The sequence below is a fragment of the Scyliorhinus canicula genome, chromosome 4 (assembly GCF_902713615.1).
Source record: "Scyliorhinus canicula chromosome 4, sScyCan1.1, whole genome shotgun sequence".
Taxonomy (NCBI): domain Eukaryota; kingdom Metazoa; phylum Chordata; class Chondrichthyes; order Carcharhiniformes; family Scyliorhinidae; genus Scyliorhinus; species Scyliorhinus canicula.
In genome coordinates this window covers 17,613,042-17,639,861 of record NC_052149.1, presented here as the reverse complement: position 1 = coordinate 17,639,861, position 26,820 = coordinate 17,613,042, and the positions used below count along the sequence as shown (strand labels likewise).

General features: G+C 44.4%; 1 protein-coding gene across 3 annotated transcripts in view; it reads right to left on the bottom strand.

Annotated features, from left to right (window-relative positions):
- Positions 1–26,820, bottom strand: part of zgc:153916 (serine/threonine-protein kinase N2) — a 138,654-nt gene that overhangs the window by 85,657 nt on the left and 26,177 nt on the right. The window contains exon 2 of one of the 3 annotated variants that reach the window (XM_038793776.1): positions 4,642–4,722. The exons of the other annotated variants lie outside the window; for them this stretch is intronic. Within the exon in view, the coding sequence (XP_038649704.1) occupies positions 4,642–4,722 (81 nt within the window). The remainder of the gene's footprint in view (positions 1–4,641; positions 4,723–26,820) is intronic. 3 annotated transcript variants of the gene reach the window in all.

Below are 26,820 nucleotides of genomic sequence, written 5' to 3'. Positions count from 1 at the left end.
TTGGGTCCCACTAAAGTCTTGGGACTCCAGAGCTCATTCCAGCCTTGCTCCAAACACAGACAAAAGAGCAGAGTCCCAGAGGTGAGGCGAGTGTGACTGCCTTTGACATCAAGGCAGCATCTGACATCAAGGAGCTGCAGCAAAATTGAAGTTCATGGAAATCAGGGGGATGGGGAGAGAATTTTACAAGGCACAATTCTTGACTGTGAGGGAATAAGACCATAAGACATAGGAGCAGAATTAGGCCACTCGGCCCATCGGGTCTGCTCCGCCATTCAATCATGGCTGATATTTTCTCATTCCCATTCTCCTGCCTTTTCCCATAACCCCTGACTAATCAAGATCCCCTTATTAATCAAGAACCTATCTATCTCTGTCTTAAAGACACTCCCGTGATTTGGCCTCCACAGCCTTCTGCAGCAAAGAGTTCCACAGATTCGCCACCCTCTGGCTGAAGAAATTCCTCCTCATCTCTGTTTTAAAGGATTGTCCCTTTAGTCTGAGGTGGTGTCCTCTGGTTTTAGTTTTTCCTACAAGTGGAAACATCCTCTCCACGTCCACTCTATCCAGGCCTCACCAACTTGCTTGGATGAGTGCAGCTCTAACATTCAAGAAGCTCAACAGCATCCAGGACAAAGTAGCCCACTTGATTGGCATCTCATCGTTTACCTTCAACGTTCACTCCCTCCATAACTGGTACACAATAGCACCCATCTACAAGGTAGCAGTTCATAAAGGCTCCTTCGGCAGCAACTTCCAAACCCCCAACTCTGCAACCTAGAAGGATAAGGGCAGCAGGCGCTTGGGAATACAACCACCTATAAACCCCCCTCCAAAACACACAGTTATATTGCCATCCCTTCACTGTCGGTGGATGAAAAGCCTGGAACTCCCTTCTTTGTAAAATTGTGGATGTATCTATGCCAGAAGGACTGTGCAGCTGCTCACCACCACCTTCAAGGAGGACTAGGGATGGGCAACAAACATAGATCTTGCCAGAGATGTACACATCCCAAGAATGAATTTTAAAAATCTCCAACAACTTCTTCTGAAAAGTCAGTCCTAAATTTTACCGTCATCAGTTTGAACCTATGTCCTACGAACATGGCTTGCCTGAAGTCACACATCGGGTTTTGTTTATATGCACCATTAAACACTTTTCTTTCAAATTAAAAGAACCAAGTTTATCTAACTTTGCCTTCATGTTATCATTTTTCCAGGGCTGGGAATCAGTCTCTGGCTCCTCGCCAAAGTGCCTACAGGTGCTCAAAATTATTTTTTTTTTAAAAATAGTCATAACTGAAATTGGGGGCGGTGATAGCACAGTGGTTAGCACTGTTGCTTCACAGCACCAGGGTCCCAGGTTGAATTCCCGACTTGGGTCACTGTGTCCGGAGTCTGCACATTCTCTCCGTGTCTGCGTGGGTTTCCTCCAGGTGCTCTGGTTTCCTCCCACAAGCCCAGAAAGACGTGCTGTTACGTGAATTGGACATTCTGAATTCTCCCTCTGTGTACCCAAACAGGTGCTGGAATGCGGCGACTAGGGGCTTTTCACAGTAACTTCATTGCAGTGTTAATGTAAGCCTACTTGCAACAATAAAGATTATCAATTAATCATATTATTTCCCAGCACTTTTGTTCTTATTTCAGATCTCCAGCACTGACCAGCAGTATTTTGCTCTTATTTGCATCAGCAAACAGACAGACCGAACTCAGCTCTTTCAGCCAAGTCATAAATAAGGATTAGAAGAGGTTGAGGCGGAAGGACCTTCCCGCTACAGGTTGGATAGAGCACATCGGTCGCGCAGGCCTAAGCCTAAAATGAAGGAGCCACCAAGGGCGGTCATAGTCTGCTTGCAGAGCTACCACGTGAAGGAGAAGGTTTTGAGCTGGGCGAAGCAGAGCCGGCATGTGAAGTGGGAAGGCGTTGGTATACGCACATACGAAGATCAGACGGCGGAGTTGACGAGAAGGCAGGCAGCCTTTGGATGGGTGAAGGTGGCACCATACAGCAGCAGAGTGAGGTTTGAGTAGTCTACCCAGTGAAGCCTAGAGTAACTCACAATTCAAAGGAGTTTTTATTTTGAGATGGTGGAAGTGTTTGTTAATGCTGAAGGACTGGGACTGAGATGAGAATTGGGACTTGTGGGTGGGGATGGGGAATGTTTCCTACTTGGATTGGAGTTTTATTTCAGTCTCTTCAATGCAGGGGGGGTTATTTATCTATGTTCTTTTTCCTTATGGGTGTGGTTCCTTTTTTGTTTGAGAGAGGTTGGTTTTGGGCACATGGGGCCAGGTTACTGAAGGGGTTTGGGGAGGAGGGGGGCTCTGGCAGGGATCACAACGCTAACATATGGAGGTTGGCCAGTGAACAGGGGTGTGCTGGGGAGGGGCCGCGGTCATTGGAGCCTGGTCAAACAGGTTTCGGTGGGCCTCGGAAGGTGTGAATGTGGAGGGAGGTGTGAATGTGGAGGGAGGGGATCGATACTGGGTGAGGTATCGGTCAGGATAGTGATGTGGAACGTGAGGGTGTTAAGGGGGCCATTGAAGAGAGCAAGTGTTTTTACGCATTTGAAGACGTTAAAAGCCGATGTGGTGGTGCTGCAAGATTTGGATTTATTAACGTGTACCGAGGTACAGTGAAAAGTATTGCTCTGCGTAAAGTCCGGACAGATTGTTCCATACACGAAAAATATAAAATATACGATAGATACACAAATGTAAATACACAGACATTGGGTGAAGCACATGGTAGTACTACTTAGTGGAGAGATAAGTTCAGTCCATAAGAGGGTCATTCAGGAGTCTGGTAACAGTGGGGAAGAAGCGGTTTTTGAATCGGTTAGTATGTGTTCTCAGACTTTAGTATCTTCTGCCCAATGGAACAGGTTGGAAGAGTGAGTAATCCGAGTGGGAGGGGTTTTTGATTATGCTGCCCGCATTCCCAAGGCAGCGAGAGGTGTAGACAGAGTCAATTGATGGGAGACGGGTTTGTGTGATGGACTGGGCTTTGTTCACGACTCTAGTTTCTTACGGTGGTGGGCAGAGCAGTTGCCGTACCAAGCTGTGATGCAGCCAGATAGGATGCTTTCTATGGTGCATCTGTAAGAGTCAATGTGGACATGCAGAACAGATTAACAAGGTGTTTGAGGAGTTTTATAGTAGCTTGTATAAGTCGGAGCCACCAGAGGATGAGTAGGACTGCGAGACTTAGCATGCCTACAGTCCGGTGAGGCAAAGAGGGCAGGTCTGGAGGAGCCGATGGGGATGGAGGAGGTGAAAGTGGGAATCTGCAGGCAGATACGGTGGCGGGGCCGGATGGGTGCCCGGTCGAACTTTATTAAAGAATTAAGGATAGGCTGGCACCGTTGATGGTGGAAATGTTTAAGGACGCAAATGGACAGGGGTTCTTGACGCAAATGACTGGGCAGACCTCTATCTCATTGGTGCTTGGGAGGAATGGGGATCCAGTGGAGTGTGGACCATGCAGGCCTATGTCTCTGCTGGGTGCGGACACCAGGATGTTGGCAGGGGTGCTGCCGCTGGAGTGAGACGAGGCCTTCAGAGAGTGATTGGGGAGATCAGATGGGGTTTGTAAGGAGCAGACAGTTGTCATCGAATGTCAGGAGGTTGTTGAATGTGGTGCTTTCTCCGGCAGAGGGAAGGGAGATGGATGTGGTGGAAGTGGAGCGGGCGTGTGATCGGGTGGAGTGGAGTTGTTTGATGCCGGTGTTGGAAAGATTTGGGATTGGGCCAAGGTTTGCAGCGTGGTGCAGTTGTTGTGTGGGGAGCCAATGGGGAACTTGTACACAAGTGTTGTGAATTCGGGGTATTTTGCATTGCACTGGGGAATAAGGTGGGGTGCCGCATGTACCCTCCTTCTGTTTGCATTGGCAATAGAACCCTTGGCCATTGCGCTGAGGAGCTCAGAGTTGTGGAAGGGGGTGGAGGTGGAGCATGGGGTGTCCTTGTGTGTTGTATGACTTGTATACTTGCTGTATATTTTGGAGCAGATTTCTTTGGTGGGGGACATAATGGGTTTGTTCCAGAGATTTGGGGCGTTTTCAGGGTATAATTAAATGTATATAAATTGAATTTATGGTGTCCTCTCCGTCGGTGGGAGCGGGCTTGTCAGCCATTTTGTTTGGCAGCGTCTCATTTTAGATATCTGAGGGTACAGGTGGCCCACGACTGGGCAGGTTTCCGAAAGTTCAATTTCACTAGCTTGGTGGGGAGGGTGACGGCTGACTTGTTGAGGTGAGACAAACACCCCCCTGTCATTGGCAGGCCGGGTACAGGCAGTAAAGATGAATATTTTGCTGTGATTCTTGTTTCAATTGCAGTGCCGGATGCATTTTTCAGGGGATGGACAGGCTGATCTCCTAGTCTGTCTGGGTGGGGAAGGCGACGAGGATAAGGAGAAAGGGGCTGCCCAAAAATGGCCACCAATAGACTGGCCGGGGCTGCAAACCGGGATGCAAACCGTGGTGCAGGCGGATGTCCTTGCCTTTGCCTCGAGCTCTGCTGGGATGGAGATCTTCCATTCCACCTACTGCCTTGGCCTGGTTGGTTGGCCTCATGGAATTTGTATATTTGGAAAAGGTCAAGTACACCGTTAGGGGATCGGTGGAGTGGTTCTACCTGAAAGAGGGGTTCCATTTTGTTAGACACAGCCTCAGAAGGAACAGTTCCATTGGGAGGGCCTCCACCTGAACCAGGATCCTAATGGAAAGGATAAATAGGGTGGTCTCAGTTATTTGCAGTGGCAAAATTAATTATAAAACCAATCAAAAAAAGTAGTCAGGTGCTGCAGGTAAAACTAAAATAATTAAAACCAGGGAGAAAAATAAGTCATGAGAAAGAAAACATTAGAAACAGGACAGGTTAGAGAGTGTATGGCTCAAAGTGTTCATTATACAATACACAGAATACAAGGAACAAATGACAGGCACAAGTTTAATTTGGAGGATTTAACACCTGATCACCATAACTGAGACAGAACTGCAAGAGGGTCAGGTCTGGGAGCTAAAAATACCACGTATATTTGGTCAACAGGAAGACTGGGGATATAGTCGAGTGGAAATGAGTAATCTTGTTATTACACATAAAATTATTCAATAAGAGAGAGGATATAACAAGGGAGGTAGGCTGTTACATTCTCTTAGCGCCATGAAGAGAAAGAAGTGTGGAGGTGCCACACACTTGAGTTTCTTTGTGAATAAGGATCACAGGACATTCTACCAGCAGGGATGTATTTTCTGATAAACAACACCCGCCCCCTTTATTTCTTTAGAATGGCAATTTCTTCACATTTTTACAACAGACCCATGTATGCATTAACTCTACACTTATATACAACTTTACAAAGACAGTCTCTCAGGTGGATGGCTATTCCTTTTGGCTTGTATTCTATGTACTTGAACCTGGCTACTCAAGACCTTGGGAAGTGTCCTTTCCTCCTTCAGTAGATGATGCTCGCTGGGAGGTTATTCCAGTATCACTACAGGCATTGGAAAGTCCTCAGAAACAGGGTCTGAAACAGTCTCTGTTGTTTGCTCGCTATTCAGAAGTATCAATGGACATACTTCGAGACATTTCAGCAATTTCACTTAGTGAAGCTAGTAGTTCGTCAGTATGATGTCACCATGTCACTCATCTGAACGGTGTATGATATCAGACCTGTTTTTGCTAGGATGACGGCCGGTACCCATTCCCCATTGGTAGTGTAACTCTGAGTGAATGCTCACTTGTTAGATTTTTGTTCCCTCCTAGACATTTGTGCTTGCTGCTGTCATTTGACAATTTCCAAGTAACAGGTGGTGGTTCTCAATTTCCTTTTGAACAGCAGCATTGCTGGTGAAGTCGGTGTTCCGGTAAGACTTAGAAATTTGTTCACACTTCTTGTCAATGTACCTTGGTCCTTTGATGATTTGATGAAATGTTTAAGTGACTGAACGGATCGTTCGGCCAATTCATTTGTTACAGAATGGTACAGAGCTTACTTTATGTGCTGTATACTATTTCCACTTCAGTAGTCTTCAAACTCCTTAGAAACGAACGGAGTTTCATTGTCATGGCCTGTACCAAATCTTGCAAACATTTTGTCCAAATTCTCAATAGTTTGCCCCGTCATCGTGGATTACATAAATCACTACTTCCGGCCATTTAGAGTGTGTACCCACAATCACTAGGAACATGTATCCCTCAACTGGATCAGTGTAGTCTAAGTGTATTCTCTGCCATGGCTGTGTCAGTCATTCCCAGGGATGTAATGGTTACAGTGATAGAGTGTTTCTTAGTATTGCACAGGACTGACATTGACCCATTTTCTCTTCAATTTGAGCCTCTAATCCTGGCCACCAAACAAAACTGCATGCCAGTTCCTACATCCTCACACCAGGGTGTCCCTCATACAGTTGGTCAAGGACTTTATTACGCAAGACAGGGGGAATAATCACTGATTCCGCATAATAAAACTCCATTCTGGACTGTCAACTCAGTTTTGTGACGAAGGACAGCACGGTAGCATTGTGGATAGCACAATTGCTTCACAGCTCCAGGGTCCCAGGTTCAATTCCTCACTTGGGTCACTGTTTGTGCGGAGTCTGCACATTCCCCCGTATGTGCGTGGGTTTCCTCCGGGTGCTCCGGTTTCCTCCCACAGTCCAAAGATGTGCAGGTTAGGTGGTTTGGCCATGCTAAATTGTCCATGGTGTCCAAAATTGCCCTTAGTGTTGGGTGGGGTTACTGGGTTATGGGGATAGGGTGGAGGTGTGGACCTTGGGTAAGGTGCTCTTTCCAAGAACTGGTGCAGACTTGATGGGCCGAATGGCCTCCTTCTGCACTGTAAATTCTATGATTCTATGAAGGGTTTGTCCTGGATTATTACGTCGGTCATCGTTCCTTTTTGGAATGTTCCCCATCACTGGATCAGTTCTGGTGCATCTCTAAAGTTAAGATAAAGTCACAGGTACAACACGAGTGAAAAGTCTAGGATGTTGACGAAAGGCTTCTTGCTTGACTTGTACGGTAATCTGGTCAAAGCTTCAACAGTTGCATGTTGGTCTGATTTACAATATTGGATATCGTATGTGTGCCGACAATATCAAAGACCATATTTGTAACCTACTAGCTGCTAAAGTAGGAATATCTGTATGCAGCTTAAAGATCATCAAGATTCGATGATCCTTCAAAAGAGTAAAATGAAGGCCAGGGCGGCATGGTAGCACAGTGGTTTCCAGTGTTGTTTCACAGCGCCAGGGTCCCTATTCCCGGCTTGGATCACTGTCTTTGCGGAGTTTGCATGTTCTCCCCGTGGGTTTCCTCCGAGTGCTGCAGTTTCCTCCCACAAGTCCCAAAAGACGTGCTGTTAGGTGAATTGTACATTCTGAATTCTCCGTGTGCCCGAACAGGCGTCGGAGTGTGGCGACTAGGGGATCTTCACAGTAACTTCACTACAGTGTTAATGTAAGCCTACTTGTGACAATAAAGATTATTTAAAACATTGTTAAAAAGGTAATGGTGAGATCTTCTTACCGCAAAATGAACATAGAACATACAGTGAAGAAGAAGGCCATTCGGCCCATCCGAGTCTGCACCGACCCACTTAAGCCCTCACTTCCACCCTATCCCCGTAACCCAATAACCCCTCCTAACCTTTTTGGTCACTAAGGACAATTTATCATTCCCAATCCACGTAACCTGCACACCTTTTGGATTGTGGGAGGAAACTGGAGCACCCGGAGGAAACCCACGCAGACACGGGGAGAAGGTGCAGACTCCGCACAAACAGTGACCCAGCGGGGTATCAAACCTGGGACCCTGGTGCTGTTAAGCCACAGTGCTATCCACATGTGCTTCCGTGCTGCTCAAAACGTTTTAGCTGAACACAATTGGTTTCTGCGCAAGTTTGTGAAGCAAATGCTATTGGCTGTTCCTTTCCTGAAGGCATAATGTGTGACATAACTGCACCAACCCCATTGGGTGAAGGATCACAAGCAAGTTGCAACTTCAGCTTGGGATTCTAGTGAACCAATAGCTCGGACTTCTTTAAGGCACATTCTACCTTGTATATGTGCTCTCGCATTCTTCTGACCAGTGCCATACCTGTTAAGCACAGATGCTTTAATCGTGTTGCTAAATTCGGAACAAATTGCCATAATAATTGATTAATCCCAGAAACTTCAGTTGTGTCACATTTTGAGGATGCTTCTAAGATTGCGGTCACCTTTTTGGCTCCATGTGCAAGCCATCTTTATCGATGAAGTGACAGATAATTTTTGGATGTCTTGAAAAAGTCGCACTTTTCCTTTTTGGGCACTACACCCGAGATAGGATGTTGTATTGACCTTTGGAGTCCAGTACAGTTGATGTTGATGGTAAGTCCCAGAATTGAACTGGGGCGATTAAAAAGGAACGTTCAAGAGCTCATGCTCCTGCCCCTATCATTTATTCAGTAATTTCTGTTGGAAGTGTATACATGTCTACAATTGTATATATGTCCAGATGTTAATTTAAGTTCATCCATAGCGTTGTCATTTGGGCATGATACAAGTACCCAAGTTAGTTACAACTTCCCAGGAACAAACAAACTGTTAAGAGGATCAACGCAAAACTAAAGAAACTTCCCACATAGATAAGCTCTGCATTCACAATTTTATTTGATGAGACTTCTATTCTGAAACTAGCACATCCATAAAAAAGTTAGAAATTTAAAAACATCTACAGAAGAGTTGGTAAGAATGGACATCTGAATAATTATACATCTACAAAGATCACTACAACTTGAAAATTTATATGTGTAACATACACTAAAGCCAAGTTTCTTTTCAAAAGATTTATCTGATTTACTTTAAAGAACAGTTCCTGGAGTATATCCAAGAAACTGGTGTTCCAATGTTTCTACAACACTGAGCTAAATTAAAACACAGGTTTTGGGCAGAGGAGCATGGTGCTAATGAAAAACCTCCCACCTTGAATACAAACATCTTCCAGAGACCCTTTACCCTAATTTACAGGCATTAATCCAAAGGAAACAAGGTTACAATGAGGAGGAACATTCAATTAAATCTTTTTTTTAAAAAGCATATTGGAACACAAGGACATGATTAGGCTATTCGCCCCTTGAACCTGTCCCAGTATTCAATTAGATCATGACTGATCTGCATTTAACGACCCCTTAGACCCTTCAATGCCTTTACCCCAAAATCTATCATTCAGTCTTGAAATTTGCAATTATCCTAGCTTGAACAATTGTAGGAGGAAAGAGAGGTCCAGTTTTTCCACCAGTGTGTGTGTGAAATGCTGCTGCCTTCATCTGTTACAAACACCTCATCATCTCTCAACAGAGGTTAAGAGGCTGGAACAGATGGGTTTTAATGCGGTATGGAAAGATCGATTTGTTCTAGGAGTGATAAGATAAGAAATAGGGCATAGTTATTTTATGAACAAACTTTATTAAAACAAAAAGGAAAAGAAAGCAATATTTAAACCTTTACTTCCGTTCTAATGCTAACAGATTACATGCAGTCTCTTAACCTCAACACATTAGTTCCCGATAGGCAACACGTCCAATAAACATACAGGTCTCGTTCCACTTGCACAGACAGGCAAAGATAAGACAGCAGAGAATTGCTTTGTGAATAAAAGCAAGTCAAGATCCTTTAGAACCCTTTTCCAAAGTATGTAACCTGGAGCAGCTTGCTTCATGATCTCTCTGGGTGACCTCCACAGCCTTCTGCTCTAACTATTCAAAAAAACATTTCTTCCTAGCTCTCTCCAAGCTCCACCCATCCTGAGGTGGCAGACTTGAACCCCTTGAATCTTGGTTGATTGCCTACTCCCATTTATACAAAAGTTGGGGAGGCAGTAGCATAGTGGTATTGTCACTGGACGAGTAAACCAAGGATCCAGACTAATGCTCTGGGGACCCAGGTTCAAATCCCACCACTGCAGATGGTGAAATTTGAATTCAATAAAAATCTGGAATGAAAAATCTAACGATGACCATGAAACCATTGTCGACTGTCATTAAAAACACATCTGGTTCACTAATATGCTTTCGGGAAGGAAATCTGCCGTCCTTACCTGGTCTGGCCTACATGTGACTCCAGATCCACAGCAACATGGTTGAATCTTAACTGCCCCCCCCCCCCCCTCAAGGGCAAATAGGGATGGCCAATAACTGCTGGCCAAAGAACAAAATGGAAAAAAGACAGGGCTATCCATTCATATGCAACTAACCTTCCATTGACTGACAAATAGGTAATCAGACTCCTGTTCATGAGCTGATGGGTAGTTAAACAGGGTTGTCCCAAATGACAATGGATCTTGAGCTGATCTTCCTGGCTGAACCAGGACATCCTGTGTAATCCAACTAACGAGGTTATGTCTGAATGGGACAAGGTAACTCAGGCTGTGGGCGTACCCCTCGGACACTGCTGCTAGCAGTCTTTTCCTTCTGCCTGCCTAACCCCTAAATTGCCTTGTTACATTTTGGGCCCAAGTTCGTAATATCTCCCTGCCATGACACATCCCAGCTAAAGTGAGAGAAATCCAATGATTTTGGGAAGGACTGGGCTTCTAAGATCCACAAGGGTCAAGGAAATCCAGATGAAAGAACAAATTAGGCTACAATGTAACAAGCACATAGAAGTGACATTTAAATGATGAAAATAAGTTCATTTTGCAAACGTACAAGTCCAGCCAAAAAAAATGTACCTTACTGAACCCCATCATCAAATTCCAAACTCATTCACTGTTGTGCTTAAAGTTTGTATGAGACTCGGGACTCTTGCTCAAAATGTATGTGCTCAAGTGCCAGTCACGGTGGTGTTTAAAAGGTTAACCCATTCCAAACTAAATGTTTAATGGTGGGTTATTACATTTCCATGCCCGCTTGAACTGTACATTAGCCAGCAGTCCAATTATAAATTTTAACCGCCCAAACTTTGGTTGTTGCTGATAAGATAAATTTGAATTAGTACAGTATTGGGGTGAAGCACTAAAAAGTTAAGACGTCTGTTCATTAAATGGCATAAGAAACTTGAGGTAATGAACCAGATTAAATCAGAAAAATCATATGGCACAAAGCTACGTGATCTCAATACAATACAAATAGCAACCCCCCCCCCCCACCCCCAAATTTTATTACAGATGTTAGATATATTGTCCGGGGGGGGGGGGGGGGGGAGAGAAAGAGTTCAACAATTGTTTTGTGAAAAACAGTGATAATGCATATGCTGAAACAATGGAATTGTACAGCATATACCAAGGGACAACCTTTCAGCCGACTTATCACCCTGTGTTTACTGAGCTCTGCAGTGCTATTTATGCTGAAAATTCGGAGCCAAGTATTGTGCTGGTATTGTTTCCATTTACAAAAACAGTAACAAACCACAGTCAACTATATATGACCTGCGTGCTTAAATCAGATAAACATTTGTTCCACAAAAATACACTATGATCACGGGCCAGGATTTACTGCAAAAAAAATTAGGCTAATGATGCCCACTATTTACACACAAATTAGACAGCAAGCGGGCAGCAACACAGATAAATGTGAACATTCAGAAGGTGTCGTCTCAGAAGTACCAGTTTAATAATGTGCAATAAATGCCAGCGATACACATAACCGTTGAACACCCAGTTGGTCTGAGGGAACGTAACATCTTAAATTTTAGACCAATTAAAACGCTGGATTAAAATATACATTTTATTGTTCAGTGGAACTGCCTTTTCTCGGGTAATAAACTTGCTTTCAATTGGCATTCCATCACATCTCAAACATTCAGTGAGCTACTTTGAAGGGTACACACTATTTTGTGCACACCAAGATCCCATAAACAGAAACTGGATAAACAGACATTTTCTTTCGTTTAAAAAAAAAACCCCCACCACCCAAGTCAGTTTTAATGCAACAGAAGAACACCTCTCTCCCAAGTAGATAGCGGAAATTGGTAGATAATTGAGAATCCCCAATGCTCAAGCCATAGAAGCAAAAAACAAGATTTGTTTTTTTTTTAAATCAATCTGAACCTTATCCTTCTTGGGAATATAAATTTGATTCAGGTCACACATGAGAAGATGGGTTGGAAAATAAAGTTTTGCTTTGGCAAGGCATTGCCATGCCAAATTTATGGTTATTGTAATGCCAGATAATGAAGGTGTCATCTCATTGTTCATCAACATGAAGGATTTTATTTAAACATGTGCTCTGATTGAAGCACCATAATACAACACTGCTTTCTGTGTGTGCTGAATGTCCTTAATTTGGCTGTTTAGCACACTGGGCTAAATCGCTGGCTTTGAAAGCAGACCAGGAGCACGGTTCAATTCCGTAACAGCCTCCCCAAACAGGCGCCGGAATGTGGCGACTAGGGGCTTTTCACGGTAACTTCATTGAAGCCTACTCGTGACAATAAGCGATTTTCATTTCATTTTCAACTTCATTAACGTTTCTCTGCAAATAACTTTTCAGACAACTCATTTGCCACAACATTGAAAAATACTGTACCTGTTGGGTTAGCAATCATGCATAGGACCAAGGGACCATCTTTCAATTGAAAAATTAAACCCAATTCCTTTCTGCTTTTTCAGTGGATAGTTAAAAGAAACATACCACAGCATTATTTAAGATGATGCTCTCCATTCTTACCCAACACCAACATAACAATAACCAGTCATTAGAACCCTAGAATATTACAGTACATGGCCATTCAACCCATCTTGCCAGTACTAATTTTCAAAGAGCTGTCCAATTTAATCCCACAACCTATATTTTTTAATCCCACAACCTAATTTTTAAATCCCACAACCTAGTTTCCCCCACCCCCAAATAACTGTGCACATCAATCCACTTTAAGTAAATGGCCAACTTACTTCAGAAATTTCCTGTCACCACCAAATTCCAACCACACTTTCAGATAGCACTTTCCAGATCTTTTTTTAAAAAATATTTTTATTAAGGCAATTGAAAATTTTTATAATAATAACAATGACATACACACCGTATAATAAACATTTCCACCCCATCCCAAACTTCACACACCCCAACCATAAAATCAACAATCCGGCCCTCCCCCACCCCCCTTGGAATACTGCATCAGCTGACATTTAAATTTTCCTGAGAAAGTCGACGAACGGCTGCCACCTCCGGGAGAACCCGGAATATAAATTCTATATATGAACCCTACCATTGACCCTCTTAAGGCGAACTTTATCTTCGAGACTGAGAAACCCAGCCATGTCACTAACCCTGGTCTCTTCACTCGGGGTCTTGGAGTCTCTCCATATTAACAAGATCCGTCTCCGGGCTACTAGGGAGGCAAAAGCCAAGATGTCAGCCTCTTTCGCCCCCTGAACTCCCGGCTCTTCCGACACTCCAAAGATCGCTACCTCCGGACTCAGTACCACCTGTGTTTTTAGTACCGTGGACAATGCCTTAGCAAAACCCTGCCAAAGCCCTCCAAGCTACATGATTTGCTGGGCTTCCCACGCACCTCGCACACCTATCCTCTACACCAAAACACTTGCTTATCCTAGCCACTGTCATGTGTGCCCGGAGGACTACCTTAAATTGTATCAGGCTAAACCTGGCACATGATGAGGAGGTATTAACCCTGTTTAGAGGATCCGCCCACAGACCCGCCTCTATCTCTCCTCCTAGCTCGCACTTTCTAGATCTTAATAACACTGAAAATATTTCTCATTTTCCCTCTAGTTCTTTTGTCAATCATTTTAAAGTTGTGACCTCTGGTTACAGACACACATGCCAGAGGAAACAACTTCTTCCTACTTGCGCTATAAAATCCCTCCACCGTAAATTGCTATTTATTATAGTTCATGGGATGTAGAAGTCACGGGCTAGGTCAGTAATTATTGCCCATCCCTAACTGGACGGTGGTGGTGAGCTGCTTTTTTTGAACTGCTGCAGTCCAGGTGCTGTAGGTACACCCACACTGCTGTAGGTACACCCACACTGCTGTCAGGGAGTCCCAGGGTTTTCACCCAGCAACAATGAAGGAACAGCGATATATTTCCAAGTCAGGAATGGTGAGTTGCGGGCGGGATGCGGCGCAGTGGTTAGCACTGGGACAGCGGCGCTGAGGACCCGGGTTCGAATCCCGGCCCTGGGTCACTGTCCGTGTGGAGTTCTCCCCATATCTGCGTGGGTTTCACCCCCACAACCCAAAGATGTGCAGGTTAGGGATTGGCCACACTAAATTGCCCCTTAATTGGGGGGAAAAATTAAATAATTGGGTACTCTAATTTTTTTTTTAAAAAGAAAAAAAATGGAATGGTGAGTTGCTTGGAGGGGAACTTCCAGGTGATGTTCCCACGTGTATGCTGCCCTTGTCCTTCCAGATAGTAGTGGCTGTGGGCTTGGAAGGTGCTGTCTAAAGAGGCTTGGTGAGTTGCTGCAGTGCATCTTGAGGATGGTACACACTGCTGCCATTGTTTGTCAATGTTGTGGGAGTGAATTTTTGTGAAAGGGGTGCTACCCAAACAGGGTGCCTTGTCAAGCTTCTTGTTATTGAGAGCTGCACTCAACTCATCCAGGCAAGTGTGTATTCCATCACACACCTCACCTGTGCCTTGTGGAAAGACTTTGGGGAGTCAGGAGGCATGTTACTCATCGCAGTATTCATAGAATCCCTACAGTGCAGGACGCCATTTTACAATCTGCACCAACCCTCCAAAAGAGCACCCCACTCCCCTGCCCTAGCCCCGCAACCCCAACTAACCGACACATCTTTGGCTATCCAAGTCTCTGACCTGCTCTTGTAGCCACAGTGCATATGGCTAGTCCAGTTCATTTCCTGGTGAATGGTGACGCCATTAAATGTAAGAGTAATGGTTAGATTGTCTTGTTGGAGATGGTCATTGCTTGGCACTTGAGGTGCAAATGTTACTTATCACCTGTTAGCCCAAGCCTGGAGATAGTCCAGGTCTTGCTGCTTCAGTATCGGAGGAGCACACCTTAGTGCCACACTTGGTCAAATGCTGCCTTGATGTCTAGGGCAGTAACTCGCATCTCACCTAAGGCATTCAATTATTTTGTCTATGTTCAAACCAACGCTGTGATGAGCTCAGGAGTTGAGTGCCCCTGGGCGGCACGGTGGCATAGTGGTTAGCACTGCTGTCACAGCACCAGGGACCCGGGTTTAATTCCGGCCTCAGGTGACTGTGTGGAGTTAACACTTTCTCCTAATATCCGAGTGGGTTTCCTCCAGGTGCTCCGGTTTCCTCCCACTGTCCAAAGATGTGCAAGTTAGGTGGATTGGCCATGCTACATTGTCCCTTTGTCCAGGGATGTGTTGGTTAGACGAAGGGTTATAAGAATAGGGTGGGGAAGTGGGCTTGGTGGAGTACTCTTTCAGAGGGTCAGTGCAGTCTCAGTGGCCTCCTTCTGCACTGTGGGAATTCTGTGAACATCAGTGAGCAGGTTAATGCTGAACAAATATGCGGTAATCAACAGGAAATTTCCTTGCCAAGGTTTTACTTGATGCTATGCACCCTCATAAAACCCAGACTCAATGGTGAGGACTCTCAGGGCAACTCCCTCCAAACCGTATACCACTGTGCCATATCTGCTGGGTCTGTTCCGAAGGGGTCATCGGAGATACCCAAGGATGATGGTGGCAATGTCTTGAACATTGTCATACTCACAGATTACAGACAATGTCAGGCTGTTGCTTCATTAGTCTATCAGACAGCTCTCCCAATTCTGACACCAGCCCCTGTAAGGAGTACTTTGCTAGGTCGACAGGGCTAAGTTTGCCGATGTCATTCCTGGCTCCGAGGTCGATGCTGGGTGGTAATCAGGTTCCATTCCTTTTTTTTTAAAGTGGTTTTGAACGCCACGTCAAAGGGGTTTAGGAGACATCCATATTGCTCTGGGTCTGGTATCACATGTATACCATCAGGTAAGGACAACAGATTTCCATTCATAAAAGGGCATTAGTGAACCGGATGGCTTTTTATGACAACCGACAATGGTTTCATGGTCATTAGAATTCCAGATTTTTATTAAATTCAAACTTCACCATCAGCTGCCCAGAGCATTACCCTGTGTCACTGGATAGCTAGTCCAGCGATAATACCACCACCTGCTCCAAATATACCTCTACTGGATCTCTCCTTAACATTCATCTGCATCAAGGAGGCAATCCTAGCTTCAGCAATCCTGGCACACAACTGAAGTCCTTTATTTCTCTGTACCCTCTCAAAGGCTTCTTAAAAATGTGGCACCCATAATTGTTTTTAAATTCTTTCACAAGATGATGCATTGCTGGCTAGACCAGCATTTATTGTAGCACAGTGGTTAGCACTGTTGCTTCACAGCGTCAGGGACCCGGGTTCGATTCCTGGCTTGGGTCACTGTCTGTACGGAGTCTGCATGTTCTCCCAGTGTCTGCATCTCCTCTGCGCACTCCGGTTTCCTCTCAAGTCCCGAAAGTTCGTTAGGTGAATTGGACATTCTGAATTCTCCCTCGGTGTACCCAAACAGGTGCTGGAGTGTGGCGACCATGGAATTTTCACAGTAACTTCATTGAAGTGTTAATGCAAGCCTACTTGTGACGCTAATAAAAATTATTATTATTGCCCACCCTTAATTGCCCTGGAGAGGCAGTGAGGCCTAAACTGTGATCTGTAAAGATTTAGCATGATTTACTTGTTTTTATATTCAATGCCGTTATTTACAAAACCTATTCTCTCATGTGCTTTGTTAACTGCCTTGTTAACTTGCCCAGTCACCTTCAAAGATTTGTGAACATACACACTTGATCTTACACCATTCCATTAAAATATAACTTTTAGGTTATACGGCCTTCCATATTATTCCTCTCAAAAATGCATTAATGCACACTAACCCCCAGTAAATGGTCATGAATCTGCCTAATTCACCAGTCTGTCGTGAAGTTTGTTTCTTTCCTGTTAGGTAATTATTAAGCTGCCAAGTTCTATATCATCAGCAAACTTCGAAACTGTACTTCAATACGATTTCAAGGTCATTTATACAGGCAAGAATAGCAATGGTTCTAATTCCTTAGTATTGTTTGGTGCAGGATGATTACCACAGGTGTAGAAGTATCAATGCTCTGTGAATGTAATCCACTGTAAAAAGTAGAAACATTTTGATGAGATATAATCGGAGGCTAATGTAGTATTAATGAGTTGGAAGTTTTAAAAATATCCGATCCAAGGCAAAGACTTGTTGCACATAATGTGATTTTCAATTCCCTGTTGTAAATATGGATTTTGCTTTGTACCAACATACAAATTACAAGTAGGTGTGATGAATGGAGGAAATTTCAGATATGAAATGAAATTAAATGAAAATCGCTGATTGTCACAAATAGGCTTCAAAAGATATATTGTATTATAGGTATTAGGTTCAGCAAGGGTTAAAAGCCTGGGTTAGTGTGTGTATGAATGCTGCAGATATGCTTTAAAAGAATAAAGGTTGGGAGCCAGATGTACAATTAGGGCATCGTAGAAAGCATGAGCTAATACAGTTTTGTTTGGATTGGTGTGGGGGTGGGGGGCCTCTGGAGTTAATTAGATTTCAGCTCAGTAAAATTATGTAATTACTGGGAGGAGCCAAGGTATCAGGCATTTTACAGATAAGCGAGTATCAGTTGAGTTTTAAAATGGAGCAGAAGTCAAACATTTTGCACTCACTGAAGTTCACATAGAATTTACAGTGCAGGAGGAGGCCATTCGGCCCATCGAGTCTGCACCGGCTCTTTGAAAGAGCACCCTATCGAAGCCCACACCTCCACCCTATCCCCATAACCCAGTAACCCCACCCAACACAAAGGGCAATTTACCTTAGCCAATCCACCTAACCTGCACGTCTTTGGACTGCAGGAGGAAACCGGAGCACCTGGAGGAAACCCACGCACACACGGGGAGAACGTGCAGACTCCACACAGACAGTGACCCAAGCCGGGAATCGAACCTGGGAGCCTGGAGCTGTGAAGCAATTGTGCTAACCACCATGCTACCGTGCTGCCCAATACAAATATGATCATTTTTACTATGCCAATTGAAATGAAATGAAAATAGCTTATTGTCACAAGTAGGCTTCAAATGAAGTTACTGTGAAAAGCCCCTAGTTGCCACATTCCAGCACCTGTTCGGGGAGGCTGGTACGGGAATTGAACCGTGCTGCTGGCCTGCCTTGGTCTGCTTTAAAAGCCAGCTATTTAGCCCAGTGTGCTAATTCAGCCCCCTTCAGCTAAAGATGGGCCTGTAGACATGTAAGCAGCTTCTTTCCAAGCAGCTCTGAATTGTCTGGTAGAAGAAGGTGACCTGAAACAAGCAGAGAAACATCTTGTGTAGTAATACGGCCGAATTTCTGCATGGATCTGACAGGAGTCATATCTTTTCTTTAAGGTAGTGCCAAAAGATCTCTTCTTCTCAAAGTTAAGTATCCAGACATCTTGGTGAAACAGGTATTCCTGAGATCCAATTTAATAACAGTGGATTGATAGCTGAGATGGTTTTGTTTTATTGTTTAAGTGGGAATAAAGATAGCAATTAAAGGTTACTGCATTCACTGTATTAATTAGAAAGGTTTATTGGGTAATTGTAAGCTCTTTTCTGTGATGTTAAAAGATATTTTAACACTGTTAGTAATAACGTTTGTTTAAATATACCACATCCTTATTTCTTTGTGAAATCATTCTTGGAGTGAAGTATCCTTCCCTCGGTCTTACAAAATTAAAATAAAATATTGCGGTTTCTGTCCAGTACCCTAGCCACCTTTGGGGTTTGGTCCAGGATCATAATATAGGCCAGTCGACTCCTCCAGCCTGCTCTGCCATTCAGTAAGATTATGGCTAATCTAATTTAGGCTGTCACTTTCTTGAATCTATCTACTTCTGCCTCAAGAATATTTAATGGTCCTGTCTCTACTACTCTCTGGGGGAAGAGAGTTCCACAGACTCACGACCTACTGCAAAATATTTCTCATCACCGTGGTCTTATTTTCAAACTATGTCCCAAAGTTTTGTGTTCTCTCACATCTCCTCAGCATCCATCTCGTCAACCATCTTGTGTTTTTCAATAAGATTACCTCTCATTCTTCCAAATTCCAGTGCCGATAGGACCAAACTTTCCTCATACGATAACCCAGGAATCAGTCAAGTGAACCTTCTCTGAACTGCTTCTAATGCAATCACTTCTTTTCTTACACAAGGAGACCAAAATAGCACACAGTACTCCTGATGTGGTCTCATCAATGCTGCAAATGCTTGTTTGCCGTACTGTTTAATGCCAGTGGGTGCAAGACTTAAGTAAAGAAAGGGCCTGAAAATTAAGTCTCACCCAGTCACCTTTGTTCTCTAAAAATTAGATTACCATAATCTCATTTTGGAATTCATATACTGGAAGATTGTTGTATTTGTAGAGATTAGACTAATTAGCATTTCCTCAGATAAATACACTTAAAAGTTGAAAAAAACTTTTAGTTTAGTGTTTTTTTTTAAAAAGCACTCTGTATAGGTTTCCCATTCTCTAACTGGTCTTATCATGATTCTTACATTTTATTCTTTGTACTCATTTACAAACTTTCTTTCCCTTCCAGCCCTGCTGATTTAATCTTCATCATCTGCATCTGGTATTCAGAACTCCCTAACCCAGGAAAGACATGAACAGACTGTGGCAGATCACCATCAGACTTCAGAGTATGTGAGCCAGAGCAAATGAGTTGCAGCAGGCGAGAGAAAGAAGCACTACACAGACGGGAACATTGAAGAAACAAGGTGTAACATACTCAACAGGAATGTGTTCCAGATCAGTCAACATTCAGTGTGAAGGATAACTCAGCAGCAATGCTGGGATGCCCCCTGTTCTGTATTTCCCTTCGTTTTGTAAGAGGATAGTGCTCCCACCTACACACGATTTGATGCCAGTTTTGTTCTTTGTACATCAGATCGGTAATTTTGGAGCCATTACACATATTGTTTTGCCAGCGTCCCACATACCCAACTGCACAACACGATGCCTGGAGAAAAATAGAACTTGGTCTTTCCCTCTCTTCCTAAATGGCTGGCATCATTTCACTAATTCATCTTATGGTATCACTTCTTTCAGTCTAGCTGCCAATATAAAGCCACCATTATGCGATTTTATTTCCAGATTTCATAATTGTACCCAGCTGATGATTCCATCTTACAATACCCTATAATGGTAATGGGCTATTTTAATTCCATTTGCATATACCATAAATGCAAGTGCAGCATAGAATTCCTAATCAAGATAGTGCTCTGGGAGATTTTCTTTAAAAATTCCTTTTCAAAGAACGTACCTCCTAGGCTAAGATTAATTAATAGCTGCAGCTTGTTAAAAACTTTTTTTTACTCTTATTGCGCAAACATAATTACGAATACTGAGCAACAAAAACATTTCTCAACATTGTCTTCGGTTCACAGCCACAAAGAAAACCTTTTTAAAAAGGCTTCGGCAGACACACAGGCAGCGGGCCAGGAAAGCTAACTATGAAATTGATGGTAAATTTGAAGACCATTAGAACTAGTTGCAGACGGCAGGCTCTCCTTATTTGGTGAAGCCTGATAAGAGATCAATATGAAACTGTCTGCATCTTTCCAGGATTATACACTGCTCAGTTCCAGATGCAGCGTAAAATTCTTCAGCAGCTACTCAGCGGGTAGATGAACTTCTTGGTGATATTTTGTGGACCATAGTGGAGAGTGTCCCATGTTTAATCCCTGGCCTCTACAGATTTAGCCACACCAAGCCAAGTGACAGTTCACACAACAGTTTGCTTCATTATGCCAAAGGTAAGGAGGGAAGAGAAATGTACAAGTAAAAAAGAAAACAAACACAGGTTCACTCTTATGAGTGTTCAGATATCTCTCCAGGCAAGTAAGCTCCAGTGTCTGCATGCTTTTCTCTCATCGCCCACCACCACACCCTGCCATATCCCTACTTGCTACTGAGTTTTACCATAGCCTCCTGCATGACTATGTAGGTTGCTAATCTGTGCTGTCTCAGCTCTCATGGGGATGGGCGGGGGTTTTTATTTTTACAAAATTCAGTGTCCAAAACAATTGTAAAACTCTTGGAAGGTATCAGAGGTCCCATGAAATAAAAAGGATCGAGTTATTCAGTAAAATAGCCCATTAATAAACACTTTAGATAAGGATCTATCAAAGTTGTGTAGGTTTTTGAATCAGTGTTGCCTTATTTTTCAATTGGCATTCAAGCAAATTTAAAAAATGATAAATCACTCCTAGCAAGATGCAACATGACCTGGGAAACATTTTTTAAAAATATGTTTACTCAATTTTTAACATTTTAACATTAACACAATATAAAACAACAAACCCCCCCCCCCCCCCCCCCCCAACCCATCCCTCTCCCCCTTAGCAAATCCCATCTCTTGTGGAACCCCTCACTCGCCCACCTCAAAAAGACCTGAACATTCTCCAAGAACAGGAACGCCCCCCTAGCCATACTGAAACACAGTGCAAGAGAAGCTGACCCACCCCAACAGGACCCGCCTGCGAGCAATCTGAAAAGGCTTGAACAGCTGTCCCGCTCCCATCTGCAACTCGGTCAAGTCCGACACCCCAAATCTGGCCCCCAGGGGACTTGGCTCCAAAGTCACATGCAGGATCGCCAACATGGTGCTGAAAAGTCACCTCCAGCTTCAGGCAGGACCAGAACGTATGTACATAAGACCATAGACCATAAAACATAGGAGTAGAATTAGGCCACTGGGCCCATCGAGTCTGCTCCACCATTCAATCATGGCTGATATTTTTCTCATCCCCATTCTCCTGCCTTCTCCCCATAACCCTTGATCCCCTTATTAATCAAGAACCTATCTATTTCTGTCTTAAAGACACTCCCGTGATTTGGCCTCCACAGCCTTCTGCGGCAAAGGGTTCCACAAATTCACCACCCTTTGGCTGAAGAAATTCCTCCTCATCTCTGTTTTAAAGGATCGTCCCTTTAATCTGAGATGGTGTCCTCTGGTTCTAGTTTTTCCAACAAGTGGAAATATCCTCCACATCCACTCTATCCAGGCCTCGCCTGGATAGGCGACCATGATTGGTTGGGTCCCTCTCACACCACTCACAAAAGTCCTCCACCTGCTCAAAAAACTGGCTCATCCTCGACTTCGACAGGTGTGCTCTGTGCACCACCGTAGCTGCATCAACCCTAGTCTTGCACGCTAGGTTGAGGCATTCATCCTCTGCAACACATCACACCACAACCCTTCCTCCACAACCATCCCAGCTCCTCCTCCCACCTGGCCTTAACCCCCTCCAATCGCGCCATGTCCTCCTCCAAAACCTCCCGTAGGCGGCCGAGATGACACCCCCTCCAACCCAACACTGACATCACCCCCTCCAACTACGAGGCAGGCGCTGCCACCGGAAGTCGGGACAACATTCTTCGCAAAATCCCACACTTGCATATACATAAAGGACACCTCCACAGAACCCCAAACTTTTCCGTCAACTCCTCCAAACTCGGGAACCGGCCTTCTGGAAACAAGTCCTTCATTTCCATCACACCCCGCTCCTCCAACCTCGAAACCTAGCATCCAGCCTCGCCGGCTTGAACACATGATTCCCTCGTATCGGCATCAGCTTCAACTTCACTCCTAACCCAAGGGCTGCCGAAATTGTATCCATATCTTCAGCATGGCCACCACCACCGGACTCCCAGAATATATTCCTGGGGTAAACGGGTACTGTGCCATTACCAGCACCCACAACTCCGAGACCCTACAAGAGCCTGCCTCCATCCTCACTCACATAACCTCCAGCTGTCTGTTGCAACCCTGCACCTTCTCCGTGTTCGCTGCTCAATAATAATATAACAGGTTTGTAAGATCTTGACTGCCGCCCTCTGAAACACTGTCTTCTGAATCCTTGCTACCTTACCTGCCCAGACAAACAACAAAATCAACCGTTTCATCCCCATTAAAAAACAAAAAAACAAAAACAAAAAAAACAACAAATCGCTTTTGGCAAAATAACCGGTAGGCACCAAAATAAAAATAAAAACTTTGGCAAGATGTTAATCTTTACCAGCTGCACCCGGCCTGCCAATGACAGGGGAAGGCTCTCCCATCTCAACAAACCCACCTTGACCCGATCCACCAGGCTTGTGAAATTCAATTTACGAAGCCAGGCCCAGTCTCAAGCCACCTGCACCCCCAAGTACCTAAAAAGGTTAGTTGCCACCAGAAACGGCAAAACCCCAAGTCAGCTCCTGCCCCCAAAGACCCCAAAAAGCGTTCACTCTTTTCCAGATTCAGCTTATAACTTGAAAAAGTCCCGAACTCTTTAACAGACCCATTATATCTTCCACCGTGGAACCCAGTTGGAGATGTACAACCAACAAATCATCGCCGTACAAAGACACCCGATGCTCCACACCTCCCCTCACTATCCCCTTCCATTTATGAAAGCACCTTATCACAATGGCCAATGGCTCTATCACCAGCACAAACAGGAGTGGGGGGCATGGGGCATCCTTGCCTCGTTCCCGTATGTAACTAGAAATACCCCAAATTCATCTCATTCGTGCGCGCACTTGCCTGCGTTCCCTACATAACAAGGTGCCACACAAAAGGTTGCTGCATAAGATAAAGATGCATGGCATTAAGGGTAAAGTAGTAGCATGGATAGAGGATTGGTTAATTAATAGAAAGCAAAGAGTGGGGATTAATGGGTGTTTCTCTGGTTGGCAATCAGTAGCTAGTGGGGTCCCTCAGGGACCCGTGTTGGGCCCACAATTGTTCACAATTTACATTGATGATTTGGAGTTGGGGACCAAGGGCAATATGTCCAAGTTTGCAGATGACACTAAGATGAGTGGTAAAGCGAAAAGTGCAGAGGATACTGGAAGTCTGCAGAGGGATATGGATAGGTTAAGTGAATGGGCTAGGGTCTGGCAGATGGAATACAATGTTGACAAATGTGAGGTTATCCATTTTGGTAGGAATAACAGCAAACGGGATTATTATTTAAACGATAAAATATTAAAGCATGCCGCTGTGCAGAGAGACTTGGGTGTGCTAGTGCATGAGTCACAGAAGGTTGGTTTACAGGTGCAACAGGTGATTAAGAAGGCAAATGGAATTTTGTCCTTCATTGCTAGAGGGATGGAGTTTAAGACTAGGGAGGTTATGTTGTAATTGTATAAGGTGTTAGTGAGGCCACACCTGGAGTATTGTGTTCAGTTTTGGTCTCCTTACTTGAGAAAGGACGTACTGGCACTGGAGGGTGTGCACAGGAGATTCACTAGGTTAATCCCAGAGATGAAGGGGTTGGATTATGAGGAGAGGTTGAGTAGACTGGGACTGTACTCGTTGGAATTTAGAAGGATGAGGGGGGATCTTATAGAAACATTTAAAATTATGAAGGGAATAGATAGGATAGATGCGGGAAGGTTGTTTCCACTGGCTGGTGAAAGCAGAACTAGGGGACATAGCCTCAAAATAAGGGGAAGTAGATTTAAGACTGAGTTTAGGAGGAACTTCTTCACCCACAGGGTTGTGAATCTATGGAATTCCTTGCCCAGTGAAGCAGTTGAGGCTCCTTCATTACATGTTTTTAAGGTAAAGATAGATAGTTTTTTGAAGAATAAAGGGATTAAGGGTTATGGTGTTCGGGCCGGAAAGTGGAGCTGAGTCCACAAAAGATCAGCCATGATCTCATTGAATGGCGGAGCAGGCTCGAGGGGCCAGATGGCCTACTCCTGCTCCTAGTTCTTATGTTCTTATAACAATTTAGACACAATCCCAAACCTCTCCAACACCGCAAACAGGTAATTCCCCTCCACAGTCAAATACCTTCCCCATGTCCAGCGGCACCACACCTCCGGCTCCCTCCCTTTCTGACAGTAAGTGTACCACATTTAACAAACGCCACACGTTCGAAGAGAACTGCCTACCCTTTACGAACCCTGCCTCATCTTATAATAATAATAATCTTTATTGTCATAAGTAGGCTTACATTAATACTGCAATAAAATTACTATGAAAAGCCCCAAGTCGCCACATTCCGTGGCCTGTTGGGGTACACCGAGGGGGAATTCAGAATGTCCAATTCACCTAACGGCACGTCTTTCGGGACTTGTGGGGGAAACCGGAGCACCTAGAGGCAACCCACACAGACACAGGGAGAACGTGCAGACTCCGTACAGACCGTGACCCAAGCCGGGAATTGAACCTGGGATCCTGGTGCTGTGAAGCAACAGTGCTAACCCCTGTGCTACTGTGCCACCCCTTCAATCATCTGTGGGAGGCACTCTTCCAACCTAAGCACCAACACCGTGGCAAGAATCTTGGCATCCACATTTGGCAGAGATATTGGTCTCTACAACCCACACTCAACAGGGTCCTCATCCTTTTTCAGCAACAGTGAAATGCCTGTCCTACTGTCTCCGAGATTACCCCGAGCCACTGCATTCTCAAACATCTCCACCAACAGTGGTGTCTGCTATCCAAAAATGTTTTATAAAACTCATTTGCACCCAGTGTACCATCTGAAATTGGATAGGATGAAGCACGGTGGTGCAGTGGTTAGCTCGCTGCCTCACGGCAATGAGGTCCCAGGTTAGATCCCAGCTCTGGGTCACTGTTCATGTGGAGTTTGTACATTCTTCCCGTTTCACCCCACAACTGAAAGATGTGCACTGAAGGTGCATTGGCCACATAAATTGCCCCTTAATTGGAGAAAATTAATTGGATAATCTACATTTATATTTTTTTAAAAATTGGATCAGACTCATCCTTGCACACAAGGTCACGTTGACCCGGCGCAACACCATCCTAGCTCTATCCCCAGCTCTACATCCCATTTGCCCTTAATTCAATCCACCAATGCCTTTTCTTTCTTTCCAACCATCCATAGATATTCCCAATCCTCTCCTCCCCCCATATATCCAAAATCAGCTTTTCTAATAAAAATAATAATAACTTATTGTCACAAGTAGGCTTCAATAAAGTTACTGTGAAAGGCTCTAGTAGAAACGTATACTCTGGTGACACCGGGAACCCAGGTAGTTCTCTCCGTACAAAATCACGCACCTGCAGGTTTTGGAACTTACTTCCTCGAGGCAACTCAACTTTTTCTCGAAACATCCGCCCACTCCACAAACCACTCCTCTAGATACATGTCCCTCATTCAATACCTTGTATATCTCCCTCCTCATCGACATCTCGCCCTCCAACAAGATGATTCCATCACTCTGATCCAATACCATCCTCTCCATCTTCTGGGTCGTCACCCAAGCCTCCATTCACTTCTCCACTCGCTCCAGGGACTTGCGAAGGGATGCCACAGCACCCTCAATTGGCACTGACCAGTCTATCTGCATCTCTTTGCGCTGTTGTCTAAATTACCCCTTGATGAAACTCATTAGCTGCTCCATCTACAAATTGGTTGTCGACGATGACCCATCCCGCCCCCCCCCGCCGCACCACGAGGGTCTTCCAACTCCTGGGCAAGGGCTCTTACTGACTCTAATCTGGTAGCTATCTTCATCCCACACTGGGGGAGAATCCACCACTTTCTTTTCTCCTCACGATCTGTCACCAAACAAAATCATCTATCGAACAGGCAGAAAGTTCAGAAACCTTCACTTTGACGCTGGAGCCACCCTGTGAGAGACTGGTTACACCACGGCTGCCACCGGAAGTCAGGCACCCACTTCATTTATCGCCAGGTTCATGCCTAACACGCGTTGTATTTAGCAAGTTGGATACAGTCCTTAGGAACAATTTAAATGCAAAGTTTTGATAGATGTGGTATCAAACATTCAGCA